Source organism: Rana temporaria, chromosome 11, assembly GCF_905171775.1.
Source record: "Rana temporaria chromosome 11, aRanTem1.1, whole genome shotgun sequence".
In the NCBI taxonomy this organism is placed as follows: Eukaryota; Metazoa; Chordata; class Amphibia; order Anura; family Ranidae; genus Rana; species Rana temporaria.
Window position 1 is genome coordinate 51,094,466 of NC_053499.1, and position 15,558 is coordinate 51,110,023.

The window sequence follows — 15,558 nt, forward strand, 5'->3', positions numbered from 1 at the left end:
GACCAGCCAAGATATTGAATTCTAGGATACTCACCCCTAGAAAGGCCTTGATGGATCTGGAACATGTAACTCCTGTTGTGCCACATGGGACATTTTCTGTGACAATGCTGAAGGTGCCAGTGGAATGGTTGGGACCACAGTAATCCTGCAAATACATTGTTATTGCAAGCAATCTTGAACATTCACTTTTAACTTTTCAGTGTTTTCTTTTTTAGTTTTTGACAGAGCAGAGAAGTGTTAGAAACGGTTCGAATCTCGGCCAGTTCAGCAAGAACCGTCTGAGATTCAAACCATGTGGCGGGCTGAATGTATCCAAGTTGATTGATTAACTTGGGCACAACCAGACTGCCGGATCTTACACGCAATTATTGCTAGCAGCTGTTATAGCTGCTAGCAATAATTACAGTGTTCTCCCCGTGGGGGCTACTTCCCCTGCCCCCTGCTGGGAGAACACAATGGTTAAGCGGGAGGGATTCCCCTGTCAACATTGCCTGTGTTGATGGGGGTGACCGTGGTTGCCTGCCCTAGGCTTTAACCTCCCTGGCGGTATTCCCAAGTCTGGCCCGAGGTGAATTTTTCTTACCAAAAGCGGTATCCCAGAGCCAGACTCAGCATTGCAGGATACAGGGGGAAGCTACTTACCTTGTCCCTGGATCCTGCAATGTGTCCCTGCTGTGTGTGCGATTCACAGTGCCGAGCTCCATTTCCTGCGATGTTACGACACATGGGGACGGAGTACGGCGCCAAATTCAAAAAGTGAAATACACATACGGTATACTGTAATCTTACAGATTACAGTTCTGTATCAAATAATTACATACCCGCTTTGTCCCTAGTGGTCTGTTCAGTGTCCTGCATGCAGTTTTATATAATAAAAACTAGGGATGCACGGATATATCGGTGGCCGATACATATCGGCCGAAAACAGCTGTTTTGGGGACATGCCGAAACAGCTTAAAAATTGCCGATAATACTAGTGGTGCAGAGCGGTAAAACACATACTGAAATTGTCTCCGCTCTGCTCGCACATAGCCCCGCCTCCTCCTAACCCCACGCTGTGATAGACAAAATGCAGGTCTAATGCTGAGTTCTATCACAGTGTGTCTATCACAGCGTAGGGTTAGGAGGAGGCGGGGCTGTGTGCGAGCAGAGCGGAGACAGTTTCAGCATACGGGCTTGCGGTGAGTTGCTTTCTTTTCTAGCAGCCATCAGCCCTCCCCGCCCCCCCCCCACACACACACACATACCTCCCTCCGGCTGGCTCTATCTTCTGGACTCTGCCCCCCCTCCTCCTCACCCCTAGGTGACAGGGTTAATAAAGAGAACCTGTCACCTCCAATTGCTATCACACAGGGAATTATTTTCTCCTGTGTGATAGCAATAAGGTTAAGTGTAAAAAAAAAATAAGAAATAATAATTAAATTAATAAAATAAGTAATTAAAGAGTAAAGAATAAGAAAAATAATATTAAAAATAAGAAAATTATACAAAAATAAAAAAAAGTAAAACAACAAGCTACAAACAAAAAAGTGATAAAGTAATAAAAAGAAACAAGAGGCGGCAATTGGGGGCACAGTGAGGCGGCAATTGGGGGCACAGTGAGGCGGCAATTGGGGGCACAGTGAGGCGGCAATTGGGGGCACATTGAGTGTATGTTTTAACATACAATTATAAAAAAAAATTAGTTTCGTTTCGGTTTTGAAATTTCCATTTCGGTGCACCTCTAATAAAAACTGTTCTTTCTGCCTGGAAACTGGTGATTGTCCATAGCAACCAAAAAGTGTCCCTTTACATCAAAAGTACTTTAGACCAGCTAGAAAACAGCGTAATAAATTAGAATCACTTGCAGAATTGAGCGATAGCGATTTGTGGGGAAATTCATCATCAAACAAGAAAAGTAATGACAGCGACAATTCTGCAACTGAGCAAATTTCAGTGTTTTTGATTTGATTACATTATTGAATAATTTTTATTATTATTATTATATTATTATTTGTTATAATTATTTAGAGTTATTTATTATATTATAATTTATGATTTTGTGTTTCAAACTTTATCATACCCGGGATGTCTACTAGACTCTTGTTTGGTCAGATTTAAGTGATTTAAGATTTAAGTGAGTTATTCCTAAGAATTACAGGCCTACAATGTAAAACGCCAAATTTCCATGCAAAATTATTGTACGGCTTTCAGCACCTAAAATCTGACAGAATCATACCGCCGGGGAGGTTAAGAGATTATGTAAATTAAACAACTTCATTACTTTAAAGCAGTATTAAAACTGACTTTGGATTGATCTGGTGTCTGGAAGTGCATGAATTGAGGCTGATCTGAGGTGTTAAAGTACATGAATTCTTAATGGTACCCCCACGTACCTTGCTAACATGCATGCTTTTTCAATCGTTAGAGCACATCAAAGAGCATGTTAACAATGAATTTAGGTGCGGTGCGATTTTTAAAAAGGGTACATCTTTTTTTAAGCCTCCATGAGGCAGGACCTTGACATGCTGGGTATAGAGGAAGCATGGTAAAGGATACTGGCCATCCTTTCATTTAGAAGAGGGGGTACCATTTAGTGGTGGAACAGAATTACTGCAGTGGACAGCATCTGAATGAACTTTAAAAGTACATTTCTAAAAAAAAGTTGTTTTTCACTTTCTTTTTTAATGGGCTTTAAAGCTGAAGGATACTGCCATTGAGTGTAAATAGAGTTAGTTGAATAATAAATTATAAAAAGCTTAGATAAAATATGCACATCACACAGAAGAATTTGTTTTTATAAACCAGCTGAAATGCGTCATGTATAAACAATGCACAGGTAAAATAACTATAGGGTCACTTACCGTGGCAGCTACAAACTCACAATTCCCATCAAAGTCATACAATTTCTCATCAAAGGTGATGTAATGACCACTTCCATAAATTGAACATGTCCTATAACACACATTTTTGGTGCAAGTCCATTGTCCACTCCGACAAAAGCTGAGAAATAACAATCAGAAGACAGATAGTCAGTTTATACAGATCTAAAGATATTCACATTCATGTGAACTGTATGATTTTGTACCATTATTTTTCATTTATTGTATTTGTATTCATGTGTTCTTAAAGAATTAAAAAAATCACTTATACAAACATAAGAAAATATTCTGAAAATGTTCAGAATCATAATCAGGGCAGTTCAGGTAACTGCGGACCATTTCGCTTTATTTTTATTGAAATCAATAGAAATGCATAAAAAACAACGCATGTCAATGCATTCATTAAGGTGTGCAAATTGACGCACGTCGATGCATCATGAAGCATATCAACTAATCATGATGAACGTCAACATGTTTTGATGGATATGCTATGGGGCAAGTTGACATTGAATATAAAGAGCATTCCAGTGCTTTTTAAGATGTATTAAAGTGGTTGCAAACCCATATACAGTGGAACCTCGGATTGCGAGTAACGCGGTTAACGAGCGTTTCGCAATACGAGCACTGTATTTAAAAGAATCCTAACTCGGTTTGCGAGTATTGTCTCACAAAACGAGCAGGGTTCAAGCCAAAGCGGTGTGCAGTACCGCGTTTGGCCTGAGTTGGGAGGCACCAGAGCCGTTTGGAAATGCTCGGAAAGACTCGGAAATACTTCATTCCTGAGCCTTTTCAAGGTTTGCCTAAGTCAGCCAAGCTGTCCTCTGGCCTTTCCGTGTGTTTCTGAGGCCATTGAAGTCAATGCGGAACAAAATATTTTTGTTTCCATTGACTTCAATGTGGAAACTCGCTTTGATATGCAAAAACTTTGCATTACGAGCATTCTCCTGGAACGGATTATGCTTGTAATCCGAAGTTCCATTGGAAAAAAAAAACAAAAAAAAACAAACACCTGCAAGACAAAGGCATAATGGGCCAGTATGCACAGCATACTAGCTCATTATGTAATACTCATCTGAGATTGAAGCCCACGCATCACCCTGGCTCCGGCGTTGTGATTGGACAGAGTGGCAATGACGTCACTCCCGTGAATGCACGCGGGAGCCCCCAGTAACGGCACAGACTAACTGAAGCAACGGCACGACGTGCCGTTGCTTCAGTGCGCATGTGCCGATGACATTGGCACATGCAAATACAGGGGTATTTTCTCCTGAACTGTGCCGGTTGAGGAGATATCCTGGGTAGCTACAGGTAAGCCTTGTTATAGGCTTACCTGTAGCAAAAAGTGGTTTGTAAGGGTTTACAACCACTTTAATGTATTTTTATTGATTTCAGTTAAAAACACTACGGGGGGGGGGGGGGGATGCATAGGTGTGAATAAATCCGAAAGGGGAGTCAACTGAATCATCTTCTGGCTTCTTATGTCTTGGATACTTCAACAACAACAAGCACATCCTATCAACATTCCCAACTCAATTACTGGTGTTTTTGCCCACATTTGTCCCAGCACCTTCTGATGAAAACTCCATAATATAGATTAAAGTGGCTGTAAACCTCAGACATGAAGTATGAACAATGCATATCCCTCTACAGTGTGTACTTGTCTCAATTAAGGGCACTAAGTGGAATTTCTGCCTGCTGCTTTGTTCCTCTGCTATTTGCATGAGTTACTTATGACAAGTTTTCCTGACACCAATAGAAAAGAGGTGACAGGGAGGGAGTTCCAGCTGATTAACAGCTTCAGCTCTGTTCAAGTGTGCTGTGTGAAGGTGGGTGTGTCCCTTCTCTCCAATCAGCTCTCAGAGCTCTCCTCACTGAGCTCTGCAGAGTGTAACTTCAGCTCTCTGGCCCCATTTTGGACAGCTTAACCAAGCTTTATCAATTTGGGACTTTGAACAGCTGTAGAGAAGACATGTAACCAGGTACAATATATGTAGGAGAATTTGTTTTAATTATGTGTATCACCTGATGCCCGTTGCTTCACTGGGTATATGTAAGGGTTTACAACCAGAATAAATTAGAATTTTTAACATGGAAAATAAGAGCCCCTAATAAGGCATATATGCAGACAGAGGAGCTGAAAGACAGAACTCTCACCAGTAAAGTTTTAAAGATATAAGAATTGGGCAGGTTCCACTTCTAGTTCATCAGGGGTTTGAGAGCCCCCCCCCCCTTTTCCCATCTCTATCAGCAGTATATAGAGAACTCCCACTTCTGAATGGTCATTCTCTTATTTTATCAATGGATCTGTGATCTGGACAGACTTTGAAAATGACCCTTATCCAACTGCAGGATTAATCCCTAAATTAATGGAAATAATACGGTAATTATTTGTATAACCAAAAGTAGCAGCAGTGGGTTCAGAGGTTATTACAGGGCGTAGAGTGTAATTTTCTGGGATATTGACAGATATTATTGCACGTATATTTCTTGACTTTTCATATGTAATTTTAAGGCTTTTTGTAAAAGATTCTGTTCTGATATATTGCATTTTATAGCATGTATATGTTAATTGCAGCTAAAGAGTCCTATGTACATGTACTGTATACTTTAACAGTGTATAAATCATCAAAGGAGAGTTGTAAAGGACACATTTCAAGAAAATTGAAATATCTGCTTACCATGTATTACAGTCCTCATTGATCTTGGTCCCACTGGGATGAATATCTTGTTTGTAGCTACATGGGCAATCTTCCTCAGGAACACATCCACCAGCCCCATCATCTAGAAGTCCATTGGGGCAAACACACCCTGAGAGACATGCTGTTGGAAACTATTATGCCAAATAAAGGTAATAAAAAATAAAATTCATTATTTAAACACTCAGTATACAATCTAAATATGTACACTCACAAAATACATAAAAGATAGACTTACATTGTTAATGGCAAGTGTCTTGCAACTCCTTTGGTTGGGGGGGTTTGTTTGGTTGTTACAGTCATAGTAGACTTTTCCTTCGGAACAAACTGAAAAGAAACCTCAGATTAGCCTCATATCTAAAATAACTTGTCCTGGGTGGGGCTGAGCCTCATACCTCGTACACACGACCATTTTTCTTGACAGGAAAAAAAACTATGACCCAGATTCATGTACCTGCGCTGCGGCATAACATAACTCATTTACGCTACACCGCCGCAACTTTTCAGCGCAAGTGCCTGATTCACCAAGCACTTGCGTGTAAACTTACGGCGGTGTAACGTAAAGCCGTCCGGCGCAAGCCCGCCTAATTCAAATGGGGCGTGTACCATTTAAATTAGGCGCGCTCCCGCGCCGAACGTTCTGCGCATGCTCCGTGTGAAAATTTCCCACCGTGCTTTGCGCGAAATTACGGCGCCCCGACGTGTTTTTTGAACGGCGACGTGCGTAACGTACTTTCCTATTCCCGGACGTCTTACGCAAAAAAAAAAAAATTGAAATTCGATGCGGGAACGACGGCCATACTTTAACATGGCTGGTCTAAATCTAAGCCATGAAATAGCAGGCTTAAGATTGAGACGGGAAAAACCGACTAGCGACGACATAAGAGAATGCGACGAACGCGCGTACCTTCGTGGATCACCGTAAACAGCTAATTTGCATACCCGACGCTGGAAAATGACGCGAACTCCACCCAGCGGCCGCCGGAGAATTACACCTACGATCCGAAGGCGTACGAAGCCGTACGCCTGTCGGATCTATGCCAAAAGCCGTCGTATCTTGGTTTGAGGATTCCAAATCAAGATACGACGCGGCAAATTTGAAAATACGCCGGAGTATCAGTAGATACGCCGGCGTATTTCTGCTGTGAATCTGGCCCTATGTTTTTCCTGACGAGATTCCTCTCCAGCCTGACTTGCATACACGTTCATGCAAAAAAAACGTCTCACCAAAGCGCAGTGACGTACAACACGTATGACGGGACTATAAAGGGGAAGTTCTTTTCAAATGGCGCCACCCTTTGGGTTGCATACTTGATTCTGAGCATGCGCATTTTTTTTCCCCTGGAAAAGCATACACACATCCGTTTTTCGCAACGAGAAAAAGACTGACGGGAAACACGACGAGAAAAAAGAGAGCTGGTTTCAATTTTTTTGCGGGCAGTTTTTTCGTCAAGAAAGCTGCTAGGGAACATACACACGACCGGTTTTCACGACCAATATAAAAAATGTCAGTTTTCTCGTTGTGAAAAACGGTAATGTGTACAAGGCATCAGAAGTAAGCTTGGGAAAAACAAAATGAATGTTGTCCTCTAGTTCCACAATGCTCAAAACCCTTCCTGTTCATAAACCCATACCCGTTATTTCCTTCCTTCAGCCCACTCTGTAATGCACCCTTTAGCTTATTGCTGCAAATTTCAGGGCAATCTGGCTCAAAAAGTGTAGCTAAGCAGTTTTTTTTACAACAGAGGCACTAAGTCTTATGCCTCGTACACACGACCGGGTTTTCCGATGAAAAAATAGGATTTTTTGGACTCACCGTAAAATCCTTTTCTCAATCGTCCATGGACAGACACAGCTCCTTAAATCTTGACCTGAATAAAGCCCACCCTCTTTGCTGCGCTGACCGGGGGTTACCCAGGGGACTCACCAAACACAGGAGGAGACTGGTCCTCTCCTGTGAACAGGAACGTAATCCACTTGTCAAGATTTAAGGAGCTGTGTCGAGAAAATAGGATTTTTTGTACTGACCATAAAATCCTTTTATCTGTCATCCATGGACGGACACAGCTCCTTAAATCTTGACAAGTGGATTATGTTCCTGTTCAAAGGAGAGGACCAGTCTCCTCCTGTGTTTGGTGAGTCTCCTGGGTAACCCCCGGTCAGCGCAGCAAAGAGGGTGGGCTTTATTCAGGTCAAGATTTAAGGAGCTGTGTCCGTCAATAGCCGATAAGAGAAAAAGATCTGTTGGAAATCCCTGGGGGAAAACCTAGAACCTGCTTGGTAACTTTTCCCCCGTACACATGAGAGGTTTTCCCGTCGGGAAAACTCAGGTGAGAGCTTTGTCGGGAATCCCGACCGTGTGTATGATTCATCGCAGTTTTTCCCATAGGAAAACTGCCAAAAACTGCCGGGGAAAAGTCAGCCGGGAATCCCGGAGGGAAAAAAGAGAGCAGGTTCTCTTTTTTTGACCGGTGGTTTTTGGGCAGTTTTGCCATCAGAGGAGCATACACACATCCGGGATTCCCAGCCAAAAGCTCTCCTCGCAGTTTTCCCATCGGGAAACCCGGTCGAACGTACGAGGCATAAACGTAAAATAATCGGATAATGATTTATCCATCTGTGATGAAAAAGGCAAAATAAAAGAAAAATATGTACATTTTCTTACCTTTAGTGACAGAAGAACTGCAAACAAGTTTCCCATCATGGCAAGTGCTAGTTGACAAAATGAGAAGAGACATACACCATTACCATTGTATGTGCTTAGTCATGAACAGGGCTTTTTTTCTCAGGAAATAGGTGCAGGTACTCCCTCCTTTCGAATCACCCCTTGTCTCCACCCCCTATACACCTCTGAGCACCGACCCTGGTTTCCACCCCCTACCCACCTCCCAGTACCATCCCTTTTAGAGAATACAGAACCAAGTATTCTGTATAGAATTTGATACTGATAACAAAAAAAGCAATAAAATAGATCCCCTTCAGCAAACAATAGACAACCCCGCTCCCCCAATCAATAATATACCCCCAGCAACAACAGAGCCACCACAAAAAAATACCCCCACCCCAGCAACAATAGACCCCCACTAGTAATAATAGATCTCCCAACCTCCAGCAACAACAGACCCCTCCCTCAACACTAGATCAATTTCAGCAACAATTAACCCCCCTCCCACAACAATAGATCCTCCACCAGCAACAATAAACCTCCCAAGCAACACTAGACCCCCCCATAACAATAGATCCCCCAGCAACCATAGATCCTCCAGCAGCCAGCATCAGTAGTCCCTCCAGCATACTATAGTACCACTTGCCGTTACATACATTCTGTGCTGGAGGTTACCGAAATACATTCTCCCACATTCCTGCTGAAAAAAAGCCCTGGTCATGGATATTGATGTATGGCATAATCATTCTTAAAGGGGTTGTAACCCTTTTTTTCACCTTATTGCATCCTATGCATTAAGGTGAAAAAACATCCCATAATTACAGGCCCCCCAGCCCCCCGGTTTATTTACCTAAGCTCTCGAAGGTCCAGCTTCCTGCTGGATGTCGGCCCGGTCTTCTCGGCTTTTCATTGGATAGATTGATAGCAGTGCTGCCATCAATCAAATCCAATGATGTGGGTGCTGGGGGGCGGGGCCGAGTCCGGCATTCGCGTCTATGGACGCAAATGCAGGACTTGGGAGCGCGCCCGCAAGGTAACCCCCTTGGGAAAGCGCTTCCCAGAGGGGGTTATCTGAGGTGGGGAGGAGCCCAGACAGTCACTGAGGGACCCCAGAAGACGAGGATCGGGGCCACTCTGTGCAAAACGAGCTGCACAGTAGAGGTAAGTATGACATGTTTGTTATTTTTTATTCGAACCTTTACAATGACTTTAATGTATGTAGTTGTAGGATTTAAACATTACAGCTGTAGCAGAGTGTTGTACCAGGTTAACTTGGGTTATTAAAGATGTATGCTCCTTGCAGGAAGAAAAAATAAAATAACATTTCCAGCGGTATACAACCGCTTTAAAGGAGAAGTACAGCCAAAGCTTGTTTGGCTGTACTTCTATGAATCACAGGGGTGCAGTTTTTTTTGCACTCGTTTTGTGGCCTGTTTGTAGCAGAGAGCGGGCTGAAGTCTCGAGCACAAAGTCGGGATCCGATAAATCCCTGGATCGAGCTGCTGGGAGCCTGAACCGGACACCCCGCCCCCCTCCACTGCCCAGCGCTCCAATATAGAATATGCAGATTTTTAAATATGAAACATGTCTTCCAAAATTGCATTTTTTTTTATTAACCATGTGATTTGATTATTCTGCCCTGAGTAACCTAATAAAATCAGACGATTGATTGATTGATGCCACAAGTTTATGGCCAGTTGGGCACTATTAGATTTTATCATTGTACTTACCAAAGTTCATTTAGTTTATTGATGGACTCCAGTGGGTTCACGTATGAGCCATCAGTGTAGCATGTGCACTGAGATATGGGTACACACTGGTCCTTCTCATTCAGAAACTCTCCATCTGGACAGCCACAGCCATCAACTGCAGTAAACCCACTGGCACAGGGTTTCTCACCTTCTGCCAGAGAACGGCAGGTTGGCTGGCATGTGGTCAGGTTATATAGATAGATTTGGCTAGACGGGCAAGAAATGTACTTGTCTACAAAAGAGAAATTTTACATTGTCTTTTAAGTATTTAATGAACATAAAATACTTTGTTTCTCAGTTACATCTAAATAGTGTACTTAAAAAATGTAAATTAGGAAATGACTCAAAATTAAAAAATATATTTCAATATAATGATATGCAAAACCTAAAAAGTGTATGCCACAGTTTTTTTTTTTTTAAACCTTTGTAAGGAATGGAAAAGGGATAACCTTTGATATAAACCTCTGTCTAATATAAACCGCTGCCTGATTTTTGCTGCTAACTCCAAAGAACAAACATGTGGCTGGGACTTTATAGGCACCTAAAATTTAAACAAATGCTACAAAATCCTAAAACCACAAAAAATCTTTATTTAGACAAACATTTTTTATATTTTTTTTGTCAAAGCTTAAAGAGTCACTAAAGGAAAAATATGATTTTTGTACTCACTGTAAAATCCATTTCTCTGAGTTCATGGATGGACACAGCAGCCTTTGACCTTAGGGTTATATCCGCTTCTTCAGGAGAGTTAGGCAGAAACAAAGCACTTTAAGTGTTAACAACACTTTCCTCAGTGCAGCTCCTCCCAGGGGGCGTGGTTCCCCGGGTATAACCCACACCCTGCTCTAGCAGCTCCAGTTCGTAACAAGCAGTACAAACAAAAGGAGGGGTGGGTGCTGTGTCCGTCCATGAACTCAGAGAAATGGATTTTACGGTGAGTACAAAAATCCGATTTGCTCTTCCGTTCATGGACGGACACAGCAGCCTTTGACCTTAGGGACGTCCCCAAGCAGTGTCCAAAAATTTGAGGGGTGGGAAAACAACACAGCAAACCAAGTTACACCCCAAACAAAACCAGAGTTACTCAACGGAGGAACTCCAACTTTAAGCTGCCGCCTGTAACACCTTGCGGCCGAAAAAGGCATCAGAAGATGCACTCACATTCACCTTGTAGAACTTTGAAAAAGTGTAGACCGACGACCAGGTCACTGCCTTACACACCTGTAATACAGAGGCTTGATGCCGGAAAGCCCAAGAGGCACCGATCGCCCTGGTCGAATGCGCCGTAACCCTGAAAGGGAGGCGCCCGCCCCTTCAGGGCATAGGCCTGAAGCACAACCTGTCGGATCCACCTAGAAATGGTGGCCGACGAGACTGCCAGACCCTTTTTGGGACCAGCCACCGACACGAACAGTGAGTCCGACTTCCGGAATGGAGCCGTAGCAGATAAGTACACTCGTAGGGCCCGAACCATATGCAGGGAATGTAAAGTGGCCTCCATCTGGTTTTTCGGCTGAGGACATAAGAATGGAAGAACAATGTCCTCATTAATGTGAAAAGCCGAAACCACTTTCGGGAGAAAAGACGGCTGAGGTCGCAGTACCATCTTATCCTTATGGATGACCAAGTAGGGAGCCTTGCAAGACAAGGCCGCCAGTTCAGATACTCGTCTGATCGAGGTAATTGCTACCAGAAAAACCACCTTCTGTGACAGAGTCAACAAAGGGATCTTTCGGATGTCCTCAAAGGGAGCATCCTGAAGCACCAAAAGGACTAAATTCAAGTCCCATGGGGGCAGCGGATGGCGCACCGGAGGGGCCACATTTCGGACCCCCTGTACAAACGTAGGCACTAAGGAGTGTGCCGCCAAGGGTTGCTGAAAGTAAACGGCCAGAGCTGAAATCTGACTCTTAACCATACTCAAGGCGAGAGCCTGATCCACTCCCCGCTGTAAAAACAGCAGAATCCTGGACACTACGTAAGAACGAGGGTGCCACTTCATCTCCTCACACATAGAGATGTAGGCCTTCCACGTACGATTTAATAAAACAAAATCCCACTAGATAGCGCTACACCCTGTAACAGTGCCACACATGGTATTGTGTAAGGCAAAGAGTACAAAACCTTACGTGCAGCTATAAACCACTAGGAGACATGGGAAATAACGGAATACAAAAATATACAGCGCACAGTGGTTAAGTAAATATCACTTTATAGTCTGTAAAATGTAAAATACGAAAAATAGAACATGAACTAATAAAATAGCAGCAATAGCAAAATTTTAAAAAATATATGTAAATAAGATCTGATGGTAGAATGCATACACAGAAGCGGTGTGATGGTATAGTGATGGTAAGGTGGAAACCAAATCACTAAGGGGAGATGGCAAAGAATGCTTCCATACAGTTGGTACACTAAGTGTAGGGAGATGTTAAAGAACCTTGACAGCAACTCTCATGACTCCATGCTGATGGACGGTGCAGGCAGTGGCAGAGAGTTATCCATGCCCGGGGCAGTCAATGAAAAAGTGGCTCTGAAGCAGGGAGCAGTGTAGCCAAACCACCCTTCCACGTACAATGGTAAACCCTACATGAGGTAGACTTCCATGCACGCAGCATGGTAGAGACCACCGAGCCTGATAGGCCTCAGTCCTTCAGTACCTGGCTCTCAACAGCCACGTCGTTAAAGCCAGCGACTGTAAAGCAGGGTGGAAGATCGGACCCTGCGACAGAAGATCTTCTCTCAGGGGTAGATGCCAGGGAACGTCTGCCACCAGACGCACCAGGTCCGCGTACCAGGAGCGGCGCGGCCAATCTGGGGCGATCAGGATTGTTGGAATCCCTTCGGCTTCCACTCTGCGCAGCAGGCGAGGAAGAAGCTTCAGAGGAGGGAAGGTGTAAATTAGGCGATAGTGACCCCAAGGCGCCATCGCGTTCGCCCACGGTCCTTTGACCTGGCCACGAGCCGTGGCACCTCCCGATTGAGACGGGATGCTAGAAGGTCCACGTCTGGAGTGCCCCACTTTCGGCACAGACTCTGAAACACCTCCAGGTGAAGTGACCACTCTCCTTGGTCTAGAGTTTGGTGACTTACGAAGTCGGCTTGCCAATTCTGTACACGGCCGACAGAGCCGGAACGGACCTTTCGGCCCACCGAAGGATTTGCGCGACCTCCGTCGCTGCAGCTGAACTCCGTGTGCCTCCCTGATGATTGACGTATGCCACGGCCGTGGTGTTGTCGGACTGGATCCTGACCGGTCGGCCCTGCAGCTCCAGGGACCACCTGGCAAGGCACAGCTTGATTGCTCGGAGCTCCAGAACATTGATTGAAAGGCGGGACACCTCCTGAGTCCAGCACCCCTGGGCTGACTGGGTGCCCCAAACGCCCCCCCAGCCGGAGAGGCTGGCATCCGTCGTGACCACTGTCCATTGGCACGGCAGAAAAGACTTCCCGGTCCGAAGCACCGGAGACGTCAGCCACCATACCAGGGAAGACTTGACCAGTTGACTCAACTGAATCTGGTAATCCAGAGAAGACGGGAGCTTGTACCAACGTGACAGAATCTCCTTCTGTAGATCCCTGGTGTGGAATTGGGCATAAGGAACAGCCTCGAAAGAGGCCACCATCAGACCCAGAACCCTAATGCAGAATCGAAGAGACGACCACGTCTGGGTCAACAACTGCTGTACCGCAGAATGCAGTGTCTGGAGTTTCTCCGTTGGGAGAAAAACTCTCGCCTCCGCGGAATCCAGGACTAGTCCTAGGTATTCCAGATGCAGAGACGGAACCAACACCGACTTCTGGATATTCAGAAGCCAGCCGAACTCTTGGAGAGTCTGACACGTGATAGACACGTCCTCTTCTAACTCTGAGCCTGAGGAAGCTCTCAGGAGAAGGTCGTCCAGATATCCCACGATAGCGATCCCTCGCTGTCTCAGCAGGGCCAGTATCGGGGCGAGCACCTTGGTGAAAACCCGTGGTGCCGAGGCCAGGCCGAACAGGAGGGCCACAAATTGAAAGTGGTCCTCTCCGATCGCAAAGCGCAGAAACCTCTGGTGCTTCGTGCATATGGGAACATGTATGTATGCGTCCATGATATCCAAGGACACCATGAAGTCCCCCTGATGGAGTGCTGCTATTACCGAGCGAATCGAATCCATCCGGAATTTTTGCACCTTGACAAAGCAATTGAGGGCCTTGAGGTCCAGGATTGGACGGACCCCTTCCTACTTGGGTACTATGAACAGATTGGAGTAAAACCCCTGAAACCATTCCAACGAGGAAACTGGTACAATCACTCCCCTGACCAGAAGATCCTGGACAGCCCCTGACAGAGCCTGCCAGCGAACTGGAGGAAGCTGGAGGTTGGAAGGAAAGAATCTGTTTGGTGGACAAGAGAGAAATTCTATCTTGTACCACGAGGAAACTACTTCGCAAACCCAATGGTCGGAGAGAAGAGACCTCCACCGAGCCGCGAATTCATGCGGAAGCAAGTTTGTCCGCAGGCTTGTTAGGCTTGCGGAACCAGGGGCGCTTCTGCCCTGCAGCAGGCGCCTTAGCACCTTGCAAACTTTTTCCCGCCGCACTGGGCGCACAAAAAAAAACGCTTTGGGGTAGTAAAAGAGGGCCCTTGAGTACGGCAAGGCTCCTTGCCCTTCCCAGACTGTGGGAGCAGTGTGCTCTTACCACCTGTGGCATCCTTAATGATGTCATCCAGGGACGCCCCAAAAAGCCGCTCACCCTTAAAGGGCAAATCCACCAAGGCCTTCTTGGAGGATTGGTCCACAGACCAGCATTTCAGCCACACAATGCGGCGTAGTACCACCACATAGGCGGAGGCTCTGGAAAGCAAGGCAAGCGTATCCAGGGCCGACTCACAGCCAAATTTTAGACCCTGAACCAATTGTTCAGCCAGGTCCTTGCAGGTCTCGGAAGCATCCTGCTCCTCCAGCTTCTGCAGCAACAACTTTGCCCGTTCAGTCAGTGTCTGCGACACCAGAGACCTGGCCACAACCGGTCCCACAGCCGAACCCACAACTGTGAACATAGAGTGGGCCACAGCCTCCACTCTCCTATCAGTGGGGTCCATAAAAGCGGGAGCCCCTTCCACAGGCAATGTGGTGGCTTTACTCAGTCTGGACACGGGAGGGTCCACTGATGGAAGAGAGACCCACTTTTTCAAAAAGTCCTCCTCAAAGGGATAACGGACCGCAACGTTTTTAGGAACAGCAAAAACTTTATGTGGCATGTCCCATTCCTTACATAGCAATTGTTCCAAATATGGAATACAGGGAAATACTTTTGCGGTGCTGGGCGGTTTGTGGAACCCAAAAGGGACCGGCACATCCAGTGCCCCCGCCAAATCCTCAAGTTTATGAGTATCACGCACCGCAGAAATAAGAGCTCCAACAAATTCCCTATCATTTACTGACCCTGAGGCAGAGTCATCCTCACAGTCCGTGTGGGTTAAGCCGGCATCATCTGACATGACAGAACCAGATCCTGAAGCAACAGCAGGCAATGAGTCTGTGTCAGAGATATCCCCAGAAGCAGGCTCAGGGAGGGGGCACTTTGTACCCCCTTCT

General features: G+C 45.3%; 1 protein-coding gene across 1 annotated transcript in view; it reads right to left on the reverse strand.

Moving 5' to 3' along the window:
* Positions 1 to 15,558, reverse strand: part of LOC120916769 (mucin-2-like) — a 198,160-nt gene that overhangs the window by 124,363 nt on the left and 58,239 nt on the right. Inside the window, exons 16-21 of the mRNA XM_040327709.1 lie at positions 9,953 to 10,205; positions 8,223 to 8,269; positions 5,796 to 5,884; positions 5,540 to 5,691; positions 2,844 to 2,982; positions 31 to 145 (exon numbers count right to left, since the gene is read on the reverse strand). Coding sequence (XP_040183643.1) covers positions 31 to 145; positions 2,844 to 2,982; positions 5,540 to 5,691; positions 5,796 to 5,884; positions 8,223 to 8,269; positions 9,953 to 10,205 — 795 coding nt within the window. The remainder of the gene's footprint in view (positions 1 to 30; positions 146 to 2,843; positions 2,983 to 5,539; positions 5,692 to 5,795; positions 5,885 to 8,222; positions 8,270 to 9,952; positions 10,206 to 15,558) is intronic.